At 40.1% G+C, this 25,218-nt stretch overlaps 1 protein-coding gene across 4 annotated transcripts in view; it reads left to right on the top strand.

Annotated features, from left to right (window-relative positions):
• The window catches only part of GRIA3 (glutamate ionotropic receptor AMPA type subunit 3), a 146,081-nt gene that overhangs the window by 54,812 nt on the left and 66,051 nt on the right, over positions 1-25,218 (top strand). For all 4 annotated transcript variants that reach the window (XR_011699060.1, XM_071569624.1, XM_071569623.1 and 1 more), the window contains exon 4: positions 9,637-9,824. Coding sequence is in view for 3 of the 4 variants with exons in the window: in XM_071569624.1 (XP_071425725.1) it covers positions 9,637-9,824 (188 nt within the window). In the remaining variant the exon portion in view is untranslated. The remainder of the gene's footprint in view (positions 1-9,636; positions 9,825-25,218) is intronic.

Consider the following 25,218-nt stretch of genomic DNA (forward strand, 5'->3'; position numbering starts at 1 on the left):
TTGTCCTCCTGTGGCCTCACCCCAGGAGGAGTCAGTGTAAAGCAGGTCAGTTGATATATTCTGTGCTCTGGTCAACACAGTAGAATTATATTTTGTATATTCAGGCCCAGTTCAGACCAAATGCATATTACCAAGTAGTTTAGGAGATATGCAGACCTGTTTAGAATCAGTATGAGGCCTTCTAATTAACAAAGGCATCATTGTTGTGAAGAGAAATGCTTGTACTGAAAAAATATAGGTAATAGTGCTGTATAAAAGCTCCTTATTGCAAGGTAATATTCAAAAAAAAAGCAGAAATAGCCAGCTGAGAGTGACTAAAAAGAAACACATATGCAGACTGTGAATATGGATCCATAAATTATCATTTATATTACCATAAAAACTCATTTAAATTTCAGAATGTTTTTAAGCTTGGTACTCACCCTTTGATTGCTATATTTTTTTAGTGTTCAGAATAAATAAAAGGAAATTAACTTATGGTTTGAGACATGAGACACATTCCAGCTGCAAGGGCAATTAAAATGCTGGATACCAAAGGGTGAGATGTTGATGAAGAGAGACTTTGAAAGGCTGATAGCATCTGTTAATGAAAATTCTCAGAGGCATAAGATTTGTTTGCTCAGGTAGTTTGAAAACAGAAAGTGTAGATGAAGGTTAGGAAGAGGAATAAATATTTTTCTAACATGATTGACTGAAGGTCAGATAGAAAGAATAATTTCACTATGTTTGAGGACAATTCAGCTAGTGTAATTTTTTTCCAAGACATTTATCTGAGGTGAATCCGTGGAATTTTTTGTGATGAATATGTATTTCAATTCATAATCTGATTACCATAATCTTCTGTGATTGTTTCTTCAAAGGAATAATATTTATGATTTTTTAGACTCAGCAGTTCCAAACATGTATTGTAAGAGAAGGCAGACATCAATACCCATGCACACTGATGCTAAAACACCCATGCCTATCATGGTAACAAGTTAACTTGTGTTATCAATATTTTTAAGTTTGCAGCATACATTGAAATGATGTTTTTCACTCTTTCGATATGTGAGCCCAAATTTTAGCTATTTGCAAAATCCTGTGCTGTTGATAAGTGAATAAGTTTCCTTTTTCCAGAACTTCTATTGCCTATAACATGACAAATGTGGTAATGCTTTCTTTTGGCTAAAAAAAGATATCTAAGCTTAAAAAGAATTAATTTTTATTTCCTTTCTCAGATGATAATTCCCCTCAATACTTTTCTTCTTAACTCTATTTGTAATTGTATCACGATTATACAACTTTACCTGGAAGAATAAATAACGCTTTCCATCAGTATCCAGCGCACTGGGGTAGTAGGTATTCAACTTACTGTGGCAAATAAGATAAGAGGAAAATGTATTCTGAGATACCATACAGATGATTTTACTATATAATTTCAGTGGATAATGTGTTTGTTGACAGTACAGGAATCTTTAGAAGTCTATGCTCAACTGTGTTACAGCTTGAAATATATATATACATCTCTATATGAATCAGGACAACCTGAATTTGAAAATTAGCTCTATTACGAATACTCTCTGTGGGACAGATCAAATCTTCTCCTTTTTCTATGTCAAATTTTCCATTTGCTTATTTCGTATGGAAATACTGCCAATGACTCTGTTTATCTGCAGTGCTTGGAGTGTCATTTAGCGGTTTTGTTAGCATTATTCATGCTTTTGTAAGAATTTTCTGAAAGCTGGGCGACGCAAAAACATCTGGTGTGGAGTGCACTGCTCGGTGGCAAGTGCAGGCCACTCTGGGGGAGACACCGGCTCTCACATGAGGTACTTCTGGAACATGGAAGCTGGGCTGAAATGTGGCGTTAGGTGGAGGCATGTCAGAAGTTTCGTAGACTGACTGAAGAGAGGAGGGGAATCCATAGATCCAGATCAATGGCAGCATCAACATCACATGCTGGAGCAGACCTTTTGTTTCTGAAACAAAAGAGAGTGTTCATTGCAGCACCTCGCTCAGAGCAGCCAGAGCCAAGCCTGGAGAAAGGTAGTTCAGCAGCTCAGCTTGCTGCTGAGCCACAGCTGTGCCTTTATATATGAGGTGGCTCTTCATTTTCTTTTGGTCTCCAAGTCATATGGTAGGCCAAATACTTCTCAAAATCAGTATTTTCACCAAAAAATTAGTTAAATTCTCCATGTCTTGCAACATCTGCACATGCTCAGATTTTGAGTTTTGTGAGCTTTCCCTTTGAGAACTGGCTTCACATGGAATGTACTACAGTTGTTTTTCAGACAAGTTAGGTTTTCCTTTCCAGACTGATAATTGTTAACCTTGTGATTCCTAATTAGAATATTTTTTCTGAAATAAATGTAAACACAATTAGATTTGTATTTTAAAGTGCAGTAATTAGCCCTGTCAGTTGAGTGCTAGTCAACACATTGGGATTTTTGTTCTTTTTTTGTTTTTCACTTGCAGGTAAAGGGTGTGAGTGATACCTACATAACGATGCCTTACACAACTTCATGCTTTTGTTTATTTTCTTCCACTGATTTCCATGCGTGTTGCAAACACAGAAAAATTACACATCATCTCTCTCTCTCCTGACTAGAAAGAGAATATAAGAGGCTGTCCAAATATGCCTAAAGTTAAGGACAGATGAAGACCAGAGCATCTCACTTAGGCTTCATTATGGTCAGCTTTGTGGTGTCTGACATCAAGGGGATTATGGCAGACATACTTTTTATCCAGGTGACTAGACCTGGTTTCTTCAGTAACCAATGCACAGGAGTAAGGATAAAACCCATTTCTGATGGATCTGAAGGAAATGGTTAATAATACCTGGGTATCTTGGTTTCTTCTCTTTTACTAAAGAAACTTCAATTCTGATTTATATCATTCAGATGCTTTTCAGCTGCAGGCTGGTCTGTCACAGCAACAAGGCTTCTCTGGTTTGCTCCATTCAAGAGGCAGGAGAAGAGGCTGCAAAAGGCTTGAAGGGCTCACTGGTGAATGGAAGGGAAAGACAGGCTGCATGTAGGCCAGGCTGTGGTACTGGACTAAGGTTATGGTGTTAGCTTCCCGATGCCAGTAGGATGCAGGATACTCGGCAAATGGTTTATTTTGGATTTGCTGATCCTGCTTGGAACATGTCTTTGCTGGAGAGTTCAGGCACTCAGGGCAATTGGTGCTGGGCAGGAATATCATACAGTACTGTGCTTACTGCATAGTTTTAGGTTTGGGGCTCTGCTAGACAGTGAAAGCCTTGGACTCAATGTAGAGCTTACCAGATGAAATATCTCTGTACTTAAGCAGTTGATTGGGGTTTTTTTTAATTCAGATCTTCTAAAGCTTGGAATTCAATTATTTTTAAAGCTAATGTAGCTTTACAATTTTGACAGTCACATGTATAAAGTTTTCCCTTTGGGTGAGCTCTGCACTACTCCTAAGCCCATGTCTCGCAGATCTTGGCATCATCAGGTGGCAGTGCCCTCACTGCTGTCAGGTTCCTGATAGCATCAGGATCAAGAGTTCTTAGTAATACACTGAGGTTACCCTGCAGCCCCTGCCCATTGGGCAACACAGTGCTCTTCACCTTCTGTCACTTCTCAAATACATTATTACTTTCTCTGATTTTCTGTGCTAGTTCTGCCATCACAATTGTTTACCTGTAGTATTTTCCTCAAGCAGAATGTACTCTGGTTTTGAAGTGGTTCCATCACATCTGTTCTGTTACCAGTCTGCATCCAGAAGCTGTAATCACTCGATTATTATTCCATTGGAAATCATTTAAAGAAAGATTTGCATAGCAAAGCTAAAACTAGAACACAGCTCTTTTGATAAACTTTGGATCATATTGTTGTATTGAGGTATCCCTGTCTGTCCTACACCAGGAGACTTGCTCACATCATTGTGAAAGTCAAATGAGTAAGTCCCCTTACGGAAGTGACAGCATTGCTTACGGCATCTTTATTTTTGTCCTTGGTTATTGTACTCTTTGATCCCTTTCTACGTTGCTCTCATTTTACACTGGCACAGCTTCATTCAAAAACACTGGAGTTGCACTGACCTAAAACTTGAATAAATAAAATGAGGGATGAAATAGATGCAAGGTTGTTATGAAAGAATAGATCAAGGTGAAATGGATTCAGAAAGAGTCACTTGGGGGGGGGGGGGGGGGGGGAAGGTATTTTACCTGAATCCAGCAGTTTTGAATTCCTGCAGGTTTATCTGTATCCCATCCTAAGCAAATACAAACCAGATGGTTCCTGTAAATTATCCTTTAGAGCCAGGCGAGTTCACATTCAGCCAACCCAGCTGACATATCTATTTGTGTATATTTCTGTGTTTATGGATGACAGGTTGCAATACTGTAGTGTATGTATAAGAAAAACTAGAGGTTTGCAGAAGAAAAAAAGCAGAAGAAAAAAAAGTGTTAGAGTGTATTTGCTGCTTGGTCTAGAACGATGTTTTGCTACTTGTCTGCTATGCTACCAGAGTAGTGGAGTGTAAAAATTTACATGTTGGTTACCAGCTAGAAGTGGTCAAAAACAGATGGAATGCACTTATTCTACTTTTGTTTAATAATTTGAACTTTTAGGTGTATTAGACTGAAAGCACTCCAGGATACTTGGCTTTTGCTGCACCACTTTCTGGTGACTCAGGAGCTTGTTCCATGTTTCTTGCCCTACTGTGGAGTTGTGGAGCAGCCGTAGGTTATGCAAAGCGTGTTTGCCTCATGACTGTGTGTGGATTTGGAATGATGGGCAGTGTTTGGGTTGCCTCTTTGTTTTTTTACTCATGCCTAACGTGTTGATCTGTTTGCTTTCAAATTAGTGCCAGGCTCAGTGCCAAACAGAATATCCAAGTAGATCTCAGCTTACAGACCTCTAGTACACTGGAAGTGTAAGCCGGTGTCATAGAGTGTGTATTTGTCTTGGGGAATCACTTGCCTGGATGGCCTCCTTTTTTGGTTAGTTCATTGTGCCCTTGTCAAACACAGCTCCACACTTAAATCCCTGAGGTTCACTCGTGGGCCAGAAGGGTAAATCTTTGTATCATGTCCCAGATACATAGTTCAAAACACAAGTATTCAGATCAGAGTTGGTGTTCATTCGGTTGGCACAAACATGCTGCATGTCAGGAAAATACACCCCTCATAGATCTTTGGTACTCAGCAAGGCAAAAGGAAGAGGGACTACAAGCTCTTTCTTTTCTCTGGGAGGCTAAAGTCCAACATCTTAGCAAGAGCACTCAGGAAAAGAGTGATTTACATAAAGTGGTAATTTTTTCTCAGTAAGTACTTTGGTGCCAACTGCGAGGGCTCATGTGACACTACAGATGTTCCAGTGTGGTCGTTTAGTCATGTCACATCAATGACTGCTGTTATTTAAACAGCAGTAAGTTCAGTGATGTAGTACATAGAATTTCGTATGGCTGAGCAAAATGCTGAGGTGATTTTGCCTACATGGATGTGGGAGAAGTTTTCAGAGATGCAAAAGAGTGAAATGTTTTCCTTGCCTCTATTAATAGGGTCAGTTGAGAAATGCTTGTGTCAAAGGAATGATTAGAAAAACTGAGGGAAAGGATTAGCTTCTCTGTCAGAAGTAGGAAGATACTGGGTGAATATGTGTCTTAGCCCAGCTGCAGGGATGACTGCCTAGAATGTAATTCCATCTGGGCAGTTTAAATACAGAGATAGCACTGCAACAAATAATATTTTCCCTACTTTCAGGGATATTTATATTGAATATTTTCCGTCTTTGCAAGCTTCAATCAGCAAACTTCAAAATATTTGCTACAGCTTACTGAGAGGCAAGCTGGGCACTTGTTTTGTTCTAGTTTTACTCCTATATCTACTTTCAGCTCAGTCATTTTGCAGGCTGTTTAGATGAGGATTAGCACTTTTAAATCATCAATATTTTAAGAACAAGCCAGACAATGACACATTTGAATATTAAGGGCAGGATCCTCTAAGCATTTAGTAGTGCAGATCAGGTTGACTTCAAACATCACAGGGGCAGCTCCTCCCCAGTACGTGGCTAAAAAGGACCAAAACACCTTATGGGTCTGCCACATGACCTGGCAAGTATGGACACAGCCATGGTGTGACCAGACTACTTGCTAATAGCACAGTGCAGTGTGGTGCCACCAAGTGAGCCAGCCTCAGAAGCAGTGCTTTCACTTTCATCCTACTGCTTTTTCACATCCAAAATGTGACTCTAGAAAAGGGGTTGAAAGATCACATTGGGGTCTAAATAATTTTTTCCTGTTGTCTGCACTGGTGTTAATGACTACAGGATGAAGAACCTCTGAATTTTAGTGATGGTGTTATGAACTGGTTTTGAGGTGATCTCATTGCTGCCATCTTCTAGGAGTAAGATAGTTTCTTCTTCCCTTAACTAATTTTTTTTTGTCTTTATTGAGTGAAATAGTATAAACTGGCAACAGTATTAATGGAAGCCTTTCCTCCATGACTTCTTCACAGACTTGGGGTGAATTGTCAGTTCTTCAGTCTTTCGAAGTAGATCTGATGCACACCATGTTCAAACTACAGACTGGCAGTGATTGCCATGGCTGGCTGGTCTCCTTTAGGGGGAATGAGATGAGACGCACCCCTAAGAGTTCCAAACCTATGGGGAGAGCATCTCTTGTGAAGCATTCCCAGGGTGTGTGTACCAAGGATAGGGTGAGGGAAAACGCAATGTACAGGCCTGGTCAGCACCATGTGCAGAACAGGGAAAATAATTTCCCCGTTCATTACCCAGGCAGTACTCCTGAACTGGCACAGCTTGCATTGTTATGCTAAGGAGAGAGGAAAGTTCACATTTGAAGATAAAATGGTCCTTTTATTTAAACAATCACAGTGCTTATGTAACAGCTCTTTTAATGGTACAGTACAGCTGGAGCCTGGAACATGTTGTTTACAGAAATAACACGTAATGGGTAACGATGTAAAGTGCAGTAAATGGCGCTGAAGGCAGTGGGCATGGAGAGAGACTGGAGGCTGGGAACAGCGAGGATGGGAGTGTGCTGCCTTCCTGAAAGCAGGAGGATGGAACCAGGCTTTTGTAAAGCAGGGGCAGTGGGCTCTGTAAAGGTCATCAGAGGACTGGCCTAACAAGCTGCCACAGGAAGGGCAAATGGTTCTTCCCCAAGCGAGGATAGGAGAGGGAGAGGGCCTGAGACAGGGGAGGTGGCACAGCACAGAGTGACCAAAGAGAGAATTTCAAGAACCAGCAAGGGTAGAGAGGACTGTGACTGTAAATACTTGATATGACAAGGAGAAAAAGGGGGTAGAGAACATAGAAATTATGAAACTGTAGAACTTTTCACACTAAGATTACTGTAATTGTATTTTCATGCATAGGAGGTGGGCTTCTCAGTAACATTGCTCTTATCTTTTTTGAAAAGGTAACCACACACATACAAAAATACACATATACTCACACCCACACAAACATGTAATTGCACAAAACTGGGAAAAATGCCCAACTTTCTTTTCAGATAGTCAAGGTTTGACAGAGCAAGTTCTGACTCATTGTTATCTTGAAATGGGGAGCATGGCAGTCAACCAACAGCATCTGCACTCCAGCATGTTCATTTTCCTTCTTTCCTTGAGACAATTCATAAGTCTTGTATGTGTCATAGCAAAAAAATAGAGCCACAGGTATTTTTCAAGTGTCATTTTTTAGTCATATGTTGAACACACTTGTTCAATTTGGAGTAAAAAATTTGGACTTATGGACTGTTTGTTGTTTACAGCAAGCTTGAGGTTCACACTTAGACATCATATGAATGATGAAACAAAGTTGTAAATATTTATTACTTAGTGGAATCATATTTTTTTAAAAGCACATCTTTGTACACAAAGCATTTGTAAATCCCTATTAGTGGTTTTTATGGTCCCACATCAAAATTCCTAGTTTGCAGCCAACAAAGTATCCTGGACTTAGATCTTCCTCCTACACGTAGTGGAATCACAATGCTGTCACAGACATCACAACCATTTTTGTAAAATATGATGTTAAGGAAGACTGAGTTCATTGTACTATACATATGTAAATGCCTCTCTTTCAGTAGTCTCAAAGGAAAGAAGATGCCAGAAAGAATTCTAAACGAGCGTACATATTAATTGTCACCACCTTTCATGGGATAGTAAAGTGCATTCATACAAAGAAAAGCATTAAGAGGCTGCACAGGGAAAGTGAGGGCATTTGAGTGAGACTTAAGGAAGTCACATGGTGAATTATAATAATCTAATTGCAATCCAGAAAATCACTCTTTCCTTGTTTGTGTCTGTAATGAGGTAATGATGCAACTCCTCTGGCTTCAGACAGCCACTACAGATTTACAGCAGGCTATGGAAGATCAGGCTGCAGCATAAGCTCTTTGTTATTGCTGTGCCCCAACAACGATGTCTGAGTGCAGAATAGCTATTAGTGTATTTTGCAGCAGTGAATGTGTTGTTCTCAGCAGCTCAAACTCATTTCAGTGTCAGAAGTGTAGGGAACTGGTTATCACAGAGCACAATTAATGAATTGTTGAGCCTCTATGTGTATGTGCCCATGTGTAAGGTTTTCAAATCTGGCCATGGATGAGAAATCCACAGTATGACTAAATAAGTGGACTGAAAGTTTTGCAAATAAATATCTGGCAGAAACAGAGCTCACATGGATGTGCTTCTGTACAATAAAACTCGACTGGAAACCACTGGGTGCTTGAAGTAGGTGACCTCTGTCTTTGATTGGAATCTGCTCAGAATTGAAATTATTAGAACTATGCACAAAATTAAATTTCCTGAATCAAAACAGATAATGCACCAAATTCCCAGGTACATACTGTAATAAAGGGTCGCATATCAATGTCTGATAACTCCTACTTAGCATGGCTTGAAGGAGATTCCATTCCCAGTTCCACCACTTTTCACTTAGGGACTTGACTTGAGTCCTGCCTGTTGCTGAGGCACAGCTGTTCACAGGAAATGAATTGCTTCTTGCCCATATAAATTCCCACTGCAGTCTTTGGTCATTCTGTGCTGTTTCTCTCCTCTTGGGGATGCTAAATGAGTTATTACCTTAATGAAAGAATTGAAAGTGTGGTTACTGCTGTTCGACTCCATATTTAAAAACAGTTTTTGAAATCAAAGTGAGTATCAGTAAAATATTCTCCTGTGGTTGTGGCTCTGATGACCAGTACAATGACTTAATTGGCATTCTTGTGCAGTGCTTGGATCTGTGCCAGTTAATGACCCATTGCTGCAGTCTGCAAATCACCCCTTCTGTCCTGCTCTTCAAGCTGATGGACTTTTGCCCAAGTAATGGCTGCAGGCTCCTATTCTCAGCTGGCACAAACCCCAGCACGACCATAAACATCCCTGAGAGGATCATAATATGATATATTGGACAGATTCTGATATGTCTTGCCATAATATACCACCTAGCAATTCTGCTGAAGTCAGTGACTTTGCCAGTGCCGTAGCTGAAAGAAGAAACTGGTCCCTACACTGTTGCTTTCTCAAGTAATGAAGCACTTGCAGGCTCTCAGCTCATCTGTGTCCCTTTATATGATGCAAGTTTTTGTGAACTTTTTGACAAGCATTCAAAATAGTTTTTATGTTTGTTCTGTTTTTAAGTGGTTGTGTGGTCTCTTCCCAAACAGGATTTTCCATTCTTCAGGCGATTATGGAAGCAGCAGTACAGAACAACTGGCAAGTGACAGCCAGATCTGTAGGAAGCATAAAAGATGTTCAAGAGTTCAGAAGAATTATAGAGGAGATGGACAGACGGCAAGAAAAAAGATACTTAATTGACTGTGAAGTTGACAGAATCAACACCATTTTGGAACAGGTATGTGCTTTTCAGAAATTGTGGTCTCTCTGTGACAGACATGATTCCCAGAACTGTCTATTTCTAAAAATTAATTAAATATCCATGAGATGTGAGGCCCAACAACTGGCCAGTTACCCTAGCAAAGTTAATGCCACAGTGATGCTCATAGCTGGTGGCAGAACTTACATGTAACCTCCCAGGAAATGTCTCAGAGATATTTTTTCCCCAATGTTAATAATGAATTATTTTTAAGTAGGTTGAGAACCTAAAACCTCAGCTACCAGAGTAGCATTACTGGCATCAAGGCTGCTTGTAGGGATTCCAAGACACACGCAGTTTGTTAAGTGGAACATGAAACAAGAAATAAAAAGCCATTGAAGTATCATAGAACCATCTTAAAGAATTCCCAGAAGAAAATACTGCTAATGAAAAATTCAGCTGGTAGTCCAAATGACATATTAGCACTTTTTGTTACATAAAGCTCTTCCTTCTGCAGAGCCAGTGCTGTTGGCAGGCTTAAATTGTGGGTGATAGAGTCTATCCCCCTTTATGGGGGAAGATGCATTTGGGGTGACTGTTTTGCTCTTGCATGGCCTTCCCAGTGTTTGCTTTGCCCCAGAGGAATTGCCATATCCTCTGGCCATTCCAGGGTGCTGCCCGGAATGCTGTGCCACTGGTTGTGCTGTGCAATGTGCTTGAAGAGATGAAGGAACAGATACAAATCACTGGGAGCAGAAGCAGCAGTTCCCTCCTGCCTGGGCTCACAGCAAAACTGGGGTTGGTGTGCAACCAAATCCATTCTGCTTGGTTATTTGTAGCCACATGGGAGTTCACTTACTCTGATTATTGCCATTTCATAAATTTAACTGTGGGCTTATATTATGGAATAGATCAAAAGTAACATTTAAATTTCATGAAGCATTAGCATATCTCTGAGAAATGTTATATTGTAAACTACCAACAAACTGACCTCACTGTAATAAACCCTAGGAAATGCAAAAAACCATATTCATTGAGTTCCTTCTCAAAATATTCAGTTCCTATCAAGCTTTGAGGTATACCACTGAGGGTCAGTCTGTGGAGACAGCCAGATGCCACAGCTGCTGCCTACAGAGAAAGGAAAGAGCTGCTCAAGGGAACACAGCACAGGTGATGCTGGTCTGTAACTGTGATACTGATACACAGCTTTGCATTTTACGCTGTATTTTTGGGCAATATGGTGAGTGTTCTCTTCAGGGAAATTCATACTGTAAAATGTAAGAAATATGTCCTTTTTTTGCAAAAGATGCAAAACACCTACCCACAGCCCACACTTCCGAAAATGCTGCAGGAGAGCACTTCTGAGCCAAGCTTAAATAGCTCTTTGGGCCCACTCCCTGCAGAGAAACAGGCTTTGTGTTTGATCTGTCTAACTCGGTTTACTTTTGTTCCCTCTTTTCCTTCTATTGTGCAAGTGAGAGAAAAAAACAATCAGACCTTTCCAGTGCCTAAAATGAAAGCTCTATACCAAGCAAACTGTACAGCAAAAACCTGGCGACTCTTTTCATCTGCAACTATTCTAAATTCAACTCTAATGAAGTTATAATTTTATTAGATGGATGATTCAGCTTTCTATCAATGTGATTAGCATCTGAGTAAGTAAAAATTTGCTACTGGGGCCTCCAGGCTTCTCCAAACTCTACAGTACAACTGGTGCCTCTGATGCAAAAAATATCTCCTGTCAACAATTTTCAGTTTTTTTATTGGGTACTGAAAAGTTATGTTTCTGCAGAGAAAGTCAGTAATGGTGGGCCCTAGATTGAGAGCTGAACAATTATTGGGTTTAGGCTTTTTCTTCCATCTCTTCTGCTTACTTTGTTATCTTCTCATAAAGTAGTTGAAAGTTTTCACACATATATGTGGCACTTAAATCCAGCCAGCCAGCTTGCTCAAGGGAGTGGAGAGTTGTCTGTTTTTTTAGCCTGCTGTGTTTGCTCAGAGCATAGCACTGAGGGGAGAGATAAATCTGGATTTGCATATTTCAAATCTCGCAGTTTGTTGCAGTTTAAAAAGTCAATTCAGTGCTATGTGTGGAGTCTAGAAAGTCTGCTCAGCTGAGAGGCAGTAAGGTCTGAGCATGTTACCACATGCTGATGCACAGTTACAGCTGGGTTTGAGGAGCTTTGCCCCAGTGAGAGCAAAGGGAAGCCAAGGATCTCTACCTGTCTGTACTGCTATGTCAGAGTACTGATGGACAAACTGCCTCACAGAGGGTTGGCATAGGCTGCCTCAGCCCAGCTGCCTTTCCATTCCTCTCCCGTTTTTGGCCTCCTAGGGGCACTTGTTCAAAGGTCAACCCTCCCATCACCTTCTGGTGTGATGCCTCCCTTCAGAGAGGGTGGTTACATGGGCTCTGTGAGGCTGTGTGGCACCTGTCAGTTCATTGTCTTGGGGACAAAAGCAGCTTTTGCCAGTGACTCTGGATTTCAGAGGTTTAAATAGAACCTATGCAAGAACAAAAATCACAGCAGAAATGAGCAGACTGTAAAGGACTAAACAGTCTACACACGCACTGAGTTTGCTATCAGACTTTTGGGCTCTTGGCCAGGCCATCCAGCAGGGCTTGTCAGTTCTGTGCTCCAGAAACTGTATATCATGGCTTTGTCTTAGTGCTTGGGTTGAATAAGAGTGACCTCTTTTCCTGTATTGGGCTGGTCACTGTTTGCAGTTCTCTTCCTTTGATGCTTTTCCAACACTTCAGATCAGGCTATACCTTTCTGCTGAAAGTTCAGACTTATCCAAAGACACAGATCTGAGGATTTTCTTCAGAGACTTCAGGCCATTCTGGAATATTCTGTACCTTCCTCCAGAGATATACAGACATGTGAGTCAGTGACCTTGAGTATTCCATAGGCCTTTAGCATCTGGCTCATCTGTATGTCCCTATGTTTCCAAGATCTGTAAGTGTCATATGAAGTATTTCTCTTTTCAGAGCTGGCTGGTACTTGACCTTTCCCAGCTGTAAATATAAGGTAGGGGAAAGAGGCCATCTCAGCTCCTACTCTGCCTGAATAACCTGCTTTGTACCAAATTTCACCCTGCAGGCATTGTTTTCATTCCCCTTTCAGAAGATTTTGTGATGGGACTTACAGTTTGTCCTAGAGGTGGAAACCCTGCCCAAATCTCTTCAGCTGCAAAGTAAGGGGAAGCAAAGGAATTAATAGTTATTCTGTAAGTTGCCATCTGTTTGTTCACTTGTCCTATAGTTCTGCAACCACTGAGCATGTGGATCCATATTCTTCCTTGCACAACAAAACTATATCCAATTTAATCATCCAGTGGCCTCTCAAGCATACAGATAACAACACTTATGTCATACAAAATTCATAAGCTCCCCACACTTCTTGTCCCTTGATGCTAAAATATTCTGCATTCCTTCACAGAGAAATACAAAATTTTGTTCTCATAAACAGAAGTACATTTTCTTTCTAGAGCTAACAGTAAGCTTTAGTCTGTTCAACCGTGTATTTAGAGACATGTTTTTGAGTTAAGAAATATGTTTTTCTTATTCCCAGGATAATAAGCTGTATTTCAGACTAGAGTGGCTTTATGTCCATTTATAAGAAAATCTCCTGAGGGAAAATGAGGAGGGATCAAAATGGTGAAACTTTTCAAAAGACCTGTTTGTTCCAGAGACTGCATGCTTTTATCAAAGGGACACTATCTCCAAACATAGTCATAAAGGTTAGGCTCCAAGGAAATATTGAGTGAAGGCATCTCACAAAGCAGAAGCAATATTACGGTAGAGAATGCAGTCCCCAAAGCTTTACAATGACAGCCAGAATGTCAAAGACGACTTAAAGTGAAGCATTTGTAGGATTATGAAGGGTAATCTGATTGACTGAACTCTGTCCTATGCAAGCACTGACTGTGACTTTACCTTCGAGTCTGAAATTTTGAGATTAGGAAGATGGTCTGCAGGTTCTCAGTACAGCCACAGCTGCATCTCTGCTGAGCTGCTCAGACCTCAGAGGAGGGTGCTCACTGCATAACAGCTTTCACATTTAGGGTGTTGTAAGAATAAACACAAAACTGGTACTCGGTTGACCAATAGTCATTAAAAATAACAGCAATGAGGAAAAATGTAATTGAAAAAAGTCAACACCGCTGTCATGTAAACTTGCTGGTTTAAGTGTTCACTCATCAGCCCATAGTCTGGTGGGGGTTTGCCTGTGTTCTCTGCAGCAATTTAAAATACAACTGCCTACAAGCACAGTGAGACACTTGGAGCAGGAGCAGAGCTGTGAGTAGCTGTAGCTTCTGCTTTGCTTTGAACAACAGCAATGCCATGTCCTCTGAAGGTGCCACTCTGCACAGAGCACACCCTCCAGAGCAGTGTGCCCCTGCCACCCTCTCCAGGGCTCAGTGCCAAAGCCATGTCACAGTTGGATTTTATCCTCTGCCTGGAACTGTGTGGAGCAGAGAAGGGGGTTCAGCTGAGGCTCCAAGAGAGTATCTGCTATGTGTAGAGTTGTGTAACATCACTCTGAAACTGGTACAGTTCATTTTTACATTTCCAATGAACTAGAAACTTAAAATTTAGGACATTTTTTCTTTAGGTACCCATGAGTATTGCTGAAACAAGGATATAAAGCAGAATGAAAGGTCACTTCTTTCCCTTCACATCCAGAGAGTTTGAACAGCTCACAAGTCCATATGGGCATGTGGGGAGGAAAGAGGAATTACTTAGGTCGGTCACCCTCAGGACCGTAACAGCAGAAGGGTAAGTAAAAAATGGGTATATGTCAAAAGCGACAGCAGCTGTATCTGCCTTGGAGGGCCTGCTTCTGTCAGCTGTGAAACTCATAAAGGGCAGGAGATGGATTGCTAAAGCAGAGAAAAGTAACATCTTGGGTTAATCTGCCCCACATATAGCACATTCCACACATACCTGATGAGAGAATATCTAGCTGGTAAATAGAAATATTTCTCCAAAATCATCATCCAGGTGTCATAAAGCAAGGCAGATTCCAAATGACAGGATTTGAACAGAGTGTTAGTCATCCTGCAGAATGACTGAGGTAATGGCACACAAAGCTTAAAAGCGTTCAAAAGACATTAAAGCACCGTTTTAAATGTATCTGATCAGTAATAATAACAATTAATACAGAAAATGTCTCACTGTAAATGTGGACACTGCTGTATGTAGAAGATTACCGCCAAGCTACTCTGGTTTCTTGTGCCAGAGGCATATGAACCTGAAGTCACCATTAGAGTTTTTATTTTTCTGTGATAGTAGCAATTACTCATTTTATGTTTTATGATAATTCATGGGATATAAATGCACACATCAATGCACACATGCATCTGCTTTTAATGTTTTGCATATTTTTACCACAACATTTGTAGTATGCAGTTATGCAGTTGCAGTGATATTTATGTGGTGGCCTCTGCATTGCCATTAAACGTACAGAGAACTGAAATCTCTGCAGAGTTACACTGCTCCAAGTAGAGAGTCAACCATTATCCTGAACATTATCCTGGAGACAATATTTAAATTGATGCTGGTGTGCTTATAAAGAGATTATATTTGCCTTGAACTTCAGTTAATAGGTAGCTGTAAAAAGCACAATTTGCCACACAGTTCACTGTTCTTTGCAGCTTTTCTGTGCACAGAATGTTTGCCCTGAGCAAGAGCTCTGAGGGTCCCACTCATTATTTAGGCTGTGTCCACACTGCCAGAGCTGCTCCTGCAGCTGGCACTAATTGTTACCCATGTTGACAGTCTTGGGAGAAAAGTTGAGCCTGAGGGCCATTATCAGAAGCCTCTCACTCTCATGTTTGATGTGCTTTGGAAGCAGATGTACACACTGATGCTTCTCACGCCATACCTGGACTGGGGGGAGAGGATTTGGTCTTTCATTAGCTGTAACAGGTATTGTTCAAAAACAACATTCCCAAGAAGGCTTTTAAAGACACAGAGTATTTGAGAGAAAGGTATACCTGACTAGAATTTACTTAACATATGATCTGCTGAATTTTTTGCCCCACTCTATTTGTCCATCTCTGCGTCCCTAATAGCTCTGGGAATCTTTGTCACCTCTTCTAAGCCCCTGGCTGATTCTGAAATCCCTCGCTCACTCATCTCTTCCATGTTTTAAAAAACAGTGTTGTACAGAAGTTGCTTTGTTTCAGCTCTGGCATTTAATGTGGTTCTTTCTTCTCCGTATAAAGGATAAACCCTTTCATCTTAGCAGACATTACCTTAATTTCTGCATCTGTCTCTCAAATAGTTTAATGCTTGAAACTCTGCTTCTAACCAAAGGCTTTCCTTAATTAGTTTCCAAGGCAACCAACCATCTTGGCGACAATTCAGATGAACCAACTGCAGGGAGAGGAAGGAAACACACTATCAAAATGAATAGTAATAGCACAATACCACTGTGCAAACAGGCGTTGTACATCACCAGAGACAGCGCGATAGTTCTGGTGTCTCATCAGTTCATTTACAAGGGAAGAAGTCCCAACTCAGTAAAAGAAAAGCTGCACAAGAGTGTATGGCTTTTTTTCACAGCTGACTAAACTGGGATTAATGGCTTCAGTGTGATATGAATCATGTATCAGGGGAAGGAAGAGAACCAGAAAGGTTTTTAGGGTCCTTCATGCACCAAGGTGTTCCCAAGTGTGTTTTGTAGAGTGCTGTTACACTGCAGTTCTAAGAGCAAGACTTCCAGCCTGAGAGCCACCCCCCCGGGCTCTTTTAGCTCAGCTGCTGGTTGGTGGTGCAGTATATAAGACCCTGGCAGTTCATAACTACAGTCTTGCAGGCAGAAGTCTAAGCATGAGGTCCAGAGGTGTGATCAGAGCTGTGGTGCGTTTGCTCTGGGGTACAGATGGGTTTGGATCAGGCCATTCATTCTATGGCAAACTACATCTCTCACTGTTTGTGATTATACATTCATAAGGGATTCCTGCCTCTTGTCCCACCCTCTTACATGTGAAATTCCACTGGCCTCTGAGGATCAGAGTCAAGCCACCAGGGCTAAATTCCCAAAGAATCAGGCCCTGTAAGTCATTAACTCTACTCAAATACAAACTTATCCCACAGTATCCATCCAGTAAGATGGAAAACAGCATAACAATTTTAAAGAAAGTTAATGTTCCAGGCTTAAGTAAAGCCCAGGTTACTAAATTAAGTTTATTATTGTCACATGTGCATGTATAATGGTGTATGTACTACTGGAAGCTCATTCTTCCAAAACATATAATAAATGAAATTATCAACTATATATATAGACCCTTAAAAATACTCCAAGTATCTTCTGTAAAGAATCAGAGAAGAAAAATATTGCTGTAACTTTATTATCTCATATGAGTAAAACAACCTCCCTTGCTGCTTAAACTAAATCTAGTAAAAATAAATTAACTCTCTTTTTCAGTTTATGGTTTATGTACCAAGTTCTATGAGGAATATTGCAGATTGCTGTTTATAGTGAAGCAGAATAAACCTTTCAGATTCCTTCAAAGCATTGAAAACACCAAATTGAGTGAAATTCCAGACACAGTAAAATGCCATTTATAAGAAAAATTATAAGAAGATGTAGCCTTGTTTTTCCTAGAGGAGGTTGCACGGAGTTTTTTTTTTTAATTTCGGAGGGCATTTGAAAAGGAAAGGAAATGCTTAAAAGGAAAAAAAAAAAGAATGGCCACTATTCAGTATTTTTGGTCTGCTTGAAGGCAGTGCTCTGCAGTACAAAACCCCTTCCAAAAGAGTCTCATGTGAGCATTGGGACTGAATTACTGCGACACTTCTGGGTTATATCCAAGTAATAGTTTGAAGTGATCCTGACATGCAGTAATGGTTTATATAAGCAGCATTCTTTTTCCAAGGACTCTTGTTCGATTCCAGGGAATAATACTGGGATTTTACTCTGACATGCTGCTGGGAAGTATGGAGAAAGTGGGAAATATGTTTTTTTTTAAAATTATAACATATGACTCAGTTTACCTAACGTCTTCCCCTGTGCCCCCGTTGATACACATCCTTCCATATTCTGAGCAGCCCTGATGAGAAGTTTTGTGTACCCTGTGGGATATGAAAAGAAGAAATTTACATTTTTTATGTTTGTCTGTGATGGAAGGGTGTGCTCTTAGGAATGTTCAAAGTACAGTTTCATGGTATTGAAAGCCAAAAGGGACAGTTGGATATGTCTTGTGTCACGGGGATTGGGCACACGAGGCAAAGGTCAGTAAAGATTCACTTGTTAATGATGTTGATACACCATCAAACTGTGTGACGGTGATGAAGCAGTCATGACTCCTGCAGAAGGTTTGGAAACTAACAATAAATGTAAAACTACTGTTATTAACAGTCTTTGTGGAAGTGGCTTTAGGTGTTATGAAACTTGGTGAAGGCATGCCAGGCTGGCAGTCAGTTCTTGTAGTGCTGATTTTGATACACCTGAGATGGACTTGTAGGTCTACAGTGAGAGCATCCACAACAGCTGAGAAGCAAGGAGGGAGAGTGTATGTGAAGTAGGAAATGAGGATGTTATTGTGGTAGGACCGTGTTACATGGAATTGGAGCTGGTTGGATTGAAAGAAATTTGATCATGAATGTTGCTGGGGAAAACAACCTTTCTGTGATTTCTATGAGATCTGAAGCCTCCATGTGAAATTTTAGGTGGAATTTACATTTCAGAAGAACTTCAGATTTTACAGAGACTTGAGAAAGTACCAGAACTTCTGTGAAATTACCTCAGATATAACTTGGATCACTCTATTATTTTTCAATGGAGTGTATTTCCCAAAGAATATACTAGAACTGTGTAGACAATTAAAATATTTGCTTCCTATAAATAAGCTGCAAAAATTCCTCCAGAACACAACTGGATTTTCAGCTTATTGCTCTTACTCAAGAAGCTAAAGAATTCACTAATAGAGAATTTCTACAACACATCTCTTCAAGGAAGCTGTCTGGGAACAAGTGCTTTCTCTTGAGAATATCTTAGCAAACTAAGGGGCAAAGGTCTCAGCAATTTCGAGTATCCTTTTCATAGGCTACAAAGAATTTTTGTCATGGTTGTAGCAGCCCCTCATATCTCATCTTGTTTTTTGTGAAATAGCTTCAAGTGATAAAGAATAGCTTAAGTTTTGATTGTTTTTGACATGAAGGTCTTTGTATTGAAGGACGTTGCTTGTGAGGAGAGATGCAATCCTGGGAGATATAACACTGTTCTCATCTGTCTAAATGAAGAAATTGTGATAGAAAGAAAAGTTTGTTTAAGAAATTTTGTTCTGCTTAAGGAGTAAATAGCTGTGATTACGAACATTAGTTAACAGGAGTCATAAAACTCTTCATCTCCGTGTCCTCCAGGGTCTGATGTTTTGCAGTAGGATATGTCCTTTTAACAATAATTGTGCCAACAGGTTAGTTAATCTGGCAATATTACTAAGTCACATCAAGGAAAAGGAATTTAGGAAATTTTCTTTTCAGGGTGCAGAAAATTCACAGACAATTTTGTCATCGCAGTGAAAGAAATTAGGAGAAAGTATCATGCCCTCAGAACTGATGTTGCAGTTTGTGGTGTTTTTCTGAAGTTATTTCTAATGTAACCTTTTATTCACAAATTAAATGCGTATTTCACTACAGAATCTTCAATCAGCAAATGTCAGATTAGTTATGGGAAAAGAAGGTTTAGCCATATGGAGGGAGAAGGAAGCACAATACAGCTTTCAGATGTTTCATTTAATTGCTCTCCAAGGACTAACATGCACAACCATCATCTATCTGGAGATGGCCTAAAAAGCAGAATTTCACTCTTGATGTGACTATCATCAAGGAGAGAGACAAGAGAGGGAAGAGCACAAGAAGCTTTTTCCCCCCAGAGGGGGAAAAACTCTAATGAAATGCTGCAGAGGCATCTCATATCCTTGCTTCCTCCGTGCACATTTTTGTCTCCTTTTTCCAGGAGATTCCGGATCTCTAGGAGGGTGTCTCCCACGAGAGGTACATTGCAGAACAGCCAAAAGCTGTTTGAAGAATGTTTTATAAGCCCAAACAAATGTTCTTTATACTGTTCTATAGAGAGAAGTGAGATTTGGGTTATGAGGTGTAGTCACAAATGTATACGGTGGCAGGTGCGTGGAAGTAAAATCCTTGGGTCCATATACTGCGCAGAAATACAAAATACACCACTTGGGACCATGTATGGATTTGTGACATTCCCTAAAGGGCATGAAGACTCTGAACTGTTGATGAATTAATCTCAACTAGCTATGTAGTTATTTTTATCAGCAACAAATAATATGTGTGTGGAATCTTCATTTTAATATTTAATACATTCTTCATTTAATATTTAACTCAAATTTAATATAGTACTCATTCTTCATATAAATGAAATCATTGTTTACTGCATCTTTTACAGCACCACCATCCCTGGTGGCCAGATTCCCATCCCATTAATACTAAGTGAAGGAATAAATCGCCTTCCCTGGGTTTGCACTACAATTACAGTCATGAAATTTTGATGCTTTGTGTGAGGAAAGCTGGTTCTGCTGAACATGGAAATGCTTTTGTCTCTGTGGAATTAAAGGCAGGACAGGTGTCACTTGTTTGGCGGTGACAGACCATCACTAGCTGGACATATCTTTTGCCACCACAAGATTGTGGTTTCTTTGGAGCCTCAAATATTGGTGTTCGTGTTGTTGGTGTGATAGAAAGAGACAAAATCATGACCCCCCCAAAAAGCTTTTTTTTTATTTACTGAGGGAAGATTGAACTTTGTCTAGTGTTTATAATCCTCAAAGGGAATTTGCTCTTTCCTCAGGAGTTTGTGTGTAAATTGGAAAACCGGCAAGTGGACTCTGCAAGCTTACGGTAAAATTGAACTACTCAGGTTACAATGGATCTTATTTTTTCTGTGGCATCTGGTTAGATGAGGAAAACCCTATTCCCATTTCAGGTGAACTGTAATTTTATTCTCCTGCTGTTTATCCTACTCCTATCTAAAGCTAGAAAACAGCTGCCCTGATGCCCAGGTGTGAAGGCCGTGTGCTCCACAGCAGTTTGGGCTTGCCAGACAGTTGCTCAAATGTGCACGTATACTTAAAAATCAGTAGATTTTTTTTTAATGTGGGATTTTTGCAACAATGGAACCCAAAATAATGCACAAATAACCTCAACAGAGACAACAAAATACATTTTTTTTACTCTGAGCTGTAGGAAATGTCATTTTTCTTACTACTGTCTTTTTAAGACCTAGGAAAAATGAACTCTAGAGTTACATTGCCTTGTTGTTCCCAGATAGGGTCGAAATGGAAAGACACATTACAGCAGGTCAGATTGCTGCCTGTCATTCCATTCAAGTGGCATATTTCTGCCACTTGTCAGGTATGAAAAGCACAGTAAAAATCTCCAGACTTTCTTTGTGGCAATACTGCCTGTCAGCATCAGTATGTTATGGAAAGATCTAATGCACTCATAAAATATCAAGGGTTTGAGTTGTACATAAGGGATGATTAATAACTTTGATTATACAGACTAAACTGACCAGATGGCAGTGGATTCAAATGAAGTAAAGAGTTTCTAACAGGTATTAATTGGACATGTAGTTTTCCTTTCACTGCTGCTAAAGTCATGATAGCTGTTTCTCTCAGTAAAAGTGCAAGCATATCCTCTTAGCTTGTATTTTTCAGTGACTTTAAAATCGAAGCCTTCAGAGGCAGGAAGGTGCATTTGAAAGTGAGTGGAATGCTGGACTTACAGGGTTGTGATCAGCAACACAGAGGCCAGCGGGAGGTTGGTTACTATTTGGAGTACCCTAAGGGTGCTGGGGCTGATACTGTTTAACATCTGTAAGTGATCTGAAGGTTGTGGGATGGAGTGCAGTCTCAGCAAGCTGGCAGATGACACGGAATTAGGAGGAGTGTGGTACACCAGGTAGTCATGCTACAATGCCTTGACAGCCCGATGAAGTGGACAGAGAGGAACTTCATAGAGTTCAGCAAAGGGCAATGCAAAGCTCCACACCTGGGGAGAACTCCTCCATGGCCCAGTACAGACTGGACAGAGGCTTCCTGGCTGGAAAGCAGCTCTGCAGAGAAGAATCTTGGGGTCCTGGCTGTCAAGTTGACCACAAGCCAGTACTGCAGTGTCACAGCAAAGAAGGCCAGCAGCATCCTGGACTGCATTGGATTAGCATGGTCAGCAGGTCAATAGAGGTGACCCTTCCCCTCTACTCTGCAGGGGTGAGGCTGCGTCTGAAGTGCCGTGTACAGTTCTGGGCTCGCAGTATAGGAAAGACATGGGCATCCTGGAATAATCCAGGGAAGGGACCCTATAACCAGTAAGGGACTGGAACATCTGATGTACAAAGAAAGGCTGAGAGAACTTGGCCTGGAGAGGAGAAAGCTCAAGAGCAAATGTTGTCTGCAAATATCTAATGGGGTGGAATGAAGAAGTTTGAGCCAGATTCTTCTCAGAGAGTTTCACTGAGTTCTCAGTGATGCCCAGTGATAAGACCAGAGACAAGGACACAAACTGAAATGCGGGAAATTCTATGGGAACATTAGAAGAATCAATTTTACTGTGAGGGTGGTCAGACACTGAAACAGGCATCCCAAATCTTAGGGATATTCAGCCCTGACATGGTCCTGAGCAACCTGCACTAGCTACCCCTGCTTTAAGTTATTGGGCTGGAACAGACAATTCTTAGAGACCTCTGCCAGCCTCACATGTTCTGAGATTTCCTCCATCCATAAAAGAAAAATTTCATTAATCAAACAAACCATTGATACTTTTAAAAGACAAGCTAGGACTTCTCAGTCCTACCCACCAGGCTTGCACTGTTCTTTCATTTCTTGATTTCTTTTGAGTCTACAGAGTCTTGTTTTTCATTAGTTCTTTCTTTCCTTGCCTATGGTCTGCTACTATTGCTCACCAACACACTTTGTTATCATCCTAGTTCATCATCAAGTCCTTGGAGAAATAATCCAGTGAAACTCCTGGATCTGTCTCCATCTCTACTCATGTTTAAAGCAATTGCCTTGGCTTTCCTTGCCTTGACTTTTCATCTAAGAGTTCACCAGTCTCCTTGTAATGTTCCCTTCATCCTTAATCAGTATTTCTTTTTCATGGCCAAAAAACCAGATCCATGTTCTAAACCAGGAACTACATGTGCTTGTAATTTGACTAGGAAATAAGTCAAAAGGTAATATAGCAATTGTGATGTAAATATTAGTTATTTTGCTTCCTCTTCGCTGTCCTTGCTCTTAAGTGTTGTGTAGTCTTTGAAATACATCATGAAAGAATTTTTATTATTGCTTTAGAAATATCACAGTGGTTCATACCAATTTAATATTAGCCAGATAATACCTAAAGTGCTATCTTCCAAAACTAAGCAAAATGTAAAAACTAAGGCAAACATTTATAGTTGCCTATTTATTGTAATGATGACTGTTGCAGTGGAAACCTGATTGTCTTTATGCTTGATAATTTACCCAGACCAATGAAAAAGTAAAATTGGCAATGATGACTTAATTTCTCAATCTGGCATTTAGGGCTGCACTTTGAGTAAGCCTGGTGTTGGCCAGCAGATTCTATTTTTATTTTGAAAACAGATGTATTTTAATTACATTCCCTCTAGACGTTCTCTTAATTAATTGGAAATATCCGAAGAGTTAAGTAAATATACAAACTTGTATTTGATTCTATATCAAACTTGACATTATGATCTTTTTATCTACAAAGCAAGAATTATGTGGGATCAGAAATCTGAATTATTCATGATGGTTTCCAGCCATTTTTTTCCTTGCTCCTTTGTTCAGTGTAAAATCTTTTAAGCTTTTCTTTCAGTCAAGGTGAAAGCAATATTAAGTCTCGGAAGTCAAACTTAGGAAAGACATGTAGTCTGTGAAATCCTTGCCCTGTAATCCTGGCTTTCTATTCACCACCACTATTCAATATCCCACTTTCTATATAAGCTTCACAATATATCACCAGTTGATGAGATTTATTTGTTATACTCCTGTTTTCCTTCTTCATAAAAAAGCTTTATCCGTCCCTGCACTCCCTTGGGAGTAACACATGTCTGTGATTGTTTCTGCTGGGCTCACTAATCCAGCAGCTCCCTTTGACATGCTGGGCAGTTCGTAGAGGGTGGAAAGAGAGGGAGGAGAACAGTAGTTGTGCTTGTTAAGATTTAGGACAGCAGTGTAGAGTGTAGTGAATTTTAAAGACACTGTTAAGATCCAGTTCAATAGTTACCAACTAACACAGTTAGTGTTTGTTATGTGAGAGTAGAAATGCTGGCAAGTCACTTCTAAAAGATGCTTTATGAATTAAAGCTTGACTGTAGTACATTGAACCTCTCTAAGGGACTGAACAGAATTGTTTCTGGTCATCTTGAAGACTTGACAACAGATGAGATGGAAGTTGAGTCTCATTTATGCTAATGAGTACTAGGTTTCTTATTTGTATTATTGCTCCTGATGCCCATAGCAGCTCCGTAGATGTTTTTCTTACAACCTCTGACTTATTTGTGGTGGTATTTTTCTCTTAAATAAACACATTTCTGTGTATAAATGTAAAAGCTTTCTTATTTGTTGTTAAGGTTAAAACCACAAAGAGTATTGTTGTTCTTAAATAAGTTCCTTGTCTCTAACCTGCCTTTAAGGTGAAATTAAAACATAGAGAATTCAGTATGCAAATAGCACGCACACCAGATGATCTGGAGGAAGCCTGCACATTTCCATAGAAAACAAATGTGAGTGTAGGAAAGCAGATGCTTTCTACCAACAGAGTGTACATACAGTTCTCTAGAGAACCTGAACAGCAATTTATTTTCAGACTGCTGGAAGTATGCAAATTCCTACAGAATTAAATGTGAATTTAAAAGAAATGGCATCTATTAAGGACAAGGCTACCCAAAGAGGCAATTGGGAACTTAATAATTTAATCAAGAACTTGAACAGGCTCAGCCATATATCTAAAGTCAGTGACTCAAATGTCATCTGTTTTTAGCAAAGACATAAGTGGTCATGTTGAAAAGATGTCTTATAAAGTATGGCCTTTGGAGTGTGTTTCTGTGACGATGGAGAAGTGTGTTTGTATGGAGTGTGTAGACCTTCAGATGATTCTCCATCAAAAAGCATCATCTGTTCACTTGATCTGTTCTTAGGATACAGTCAGTGTGTATCACCAGCATTATATTCACTATTTTTAACCCAGCAATTCTGGATAGATTATATCCTGACACACACAGAATCACCACAATTTTAAGTTAAATTCTTACTGCTGGTTGTTGTTCCACCTCATGTCTGTGGGACTGGATGGACATTACTGAGATTCACCTGAAGGCACAGTGCTAAGTGCAGGGACATGGGTGTGCACAGAGGGATTGCTGGAGAAGCAGCAGCCAGCTGCACAGACATG

The sequence above is a fragment of the Pithys albifrons genome, chromosome 14 (genome assembly GCF_047495875.1).
Source record: "Pithys albifrons albifrons isolate INPA30051 chromosome 14, PitAlb_v1, whole genome shotgun sequence".
Lineage (NCBI taxonomy): Eukaryota > Metazoa > Chordata > Aves > Passeriformes > Thamnophilidae > Pithys > Pithys albifrons.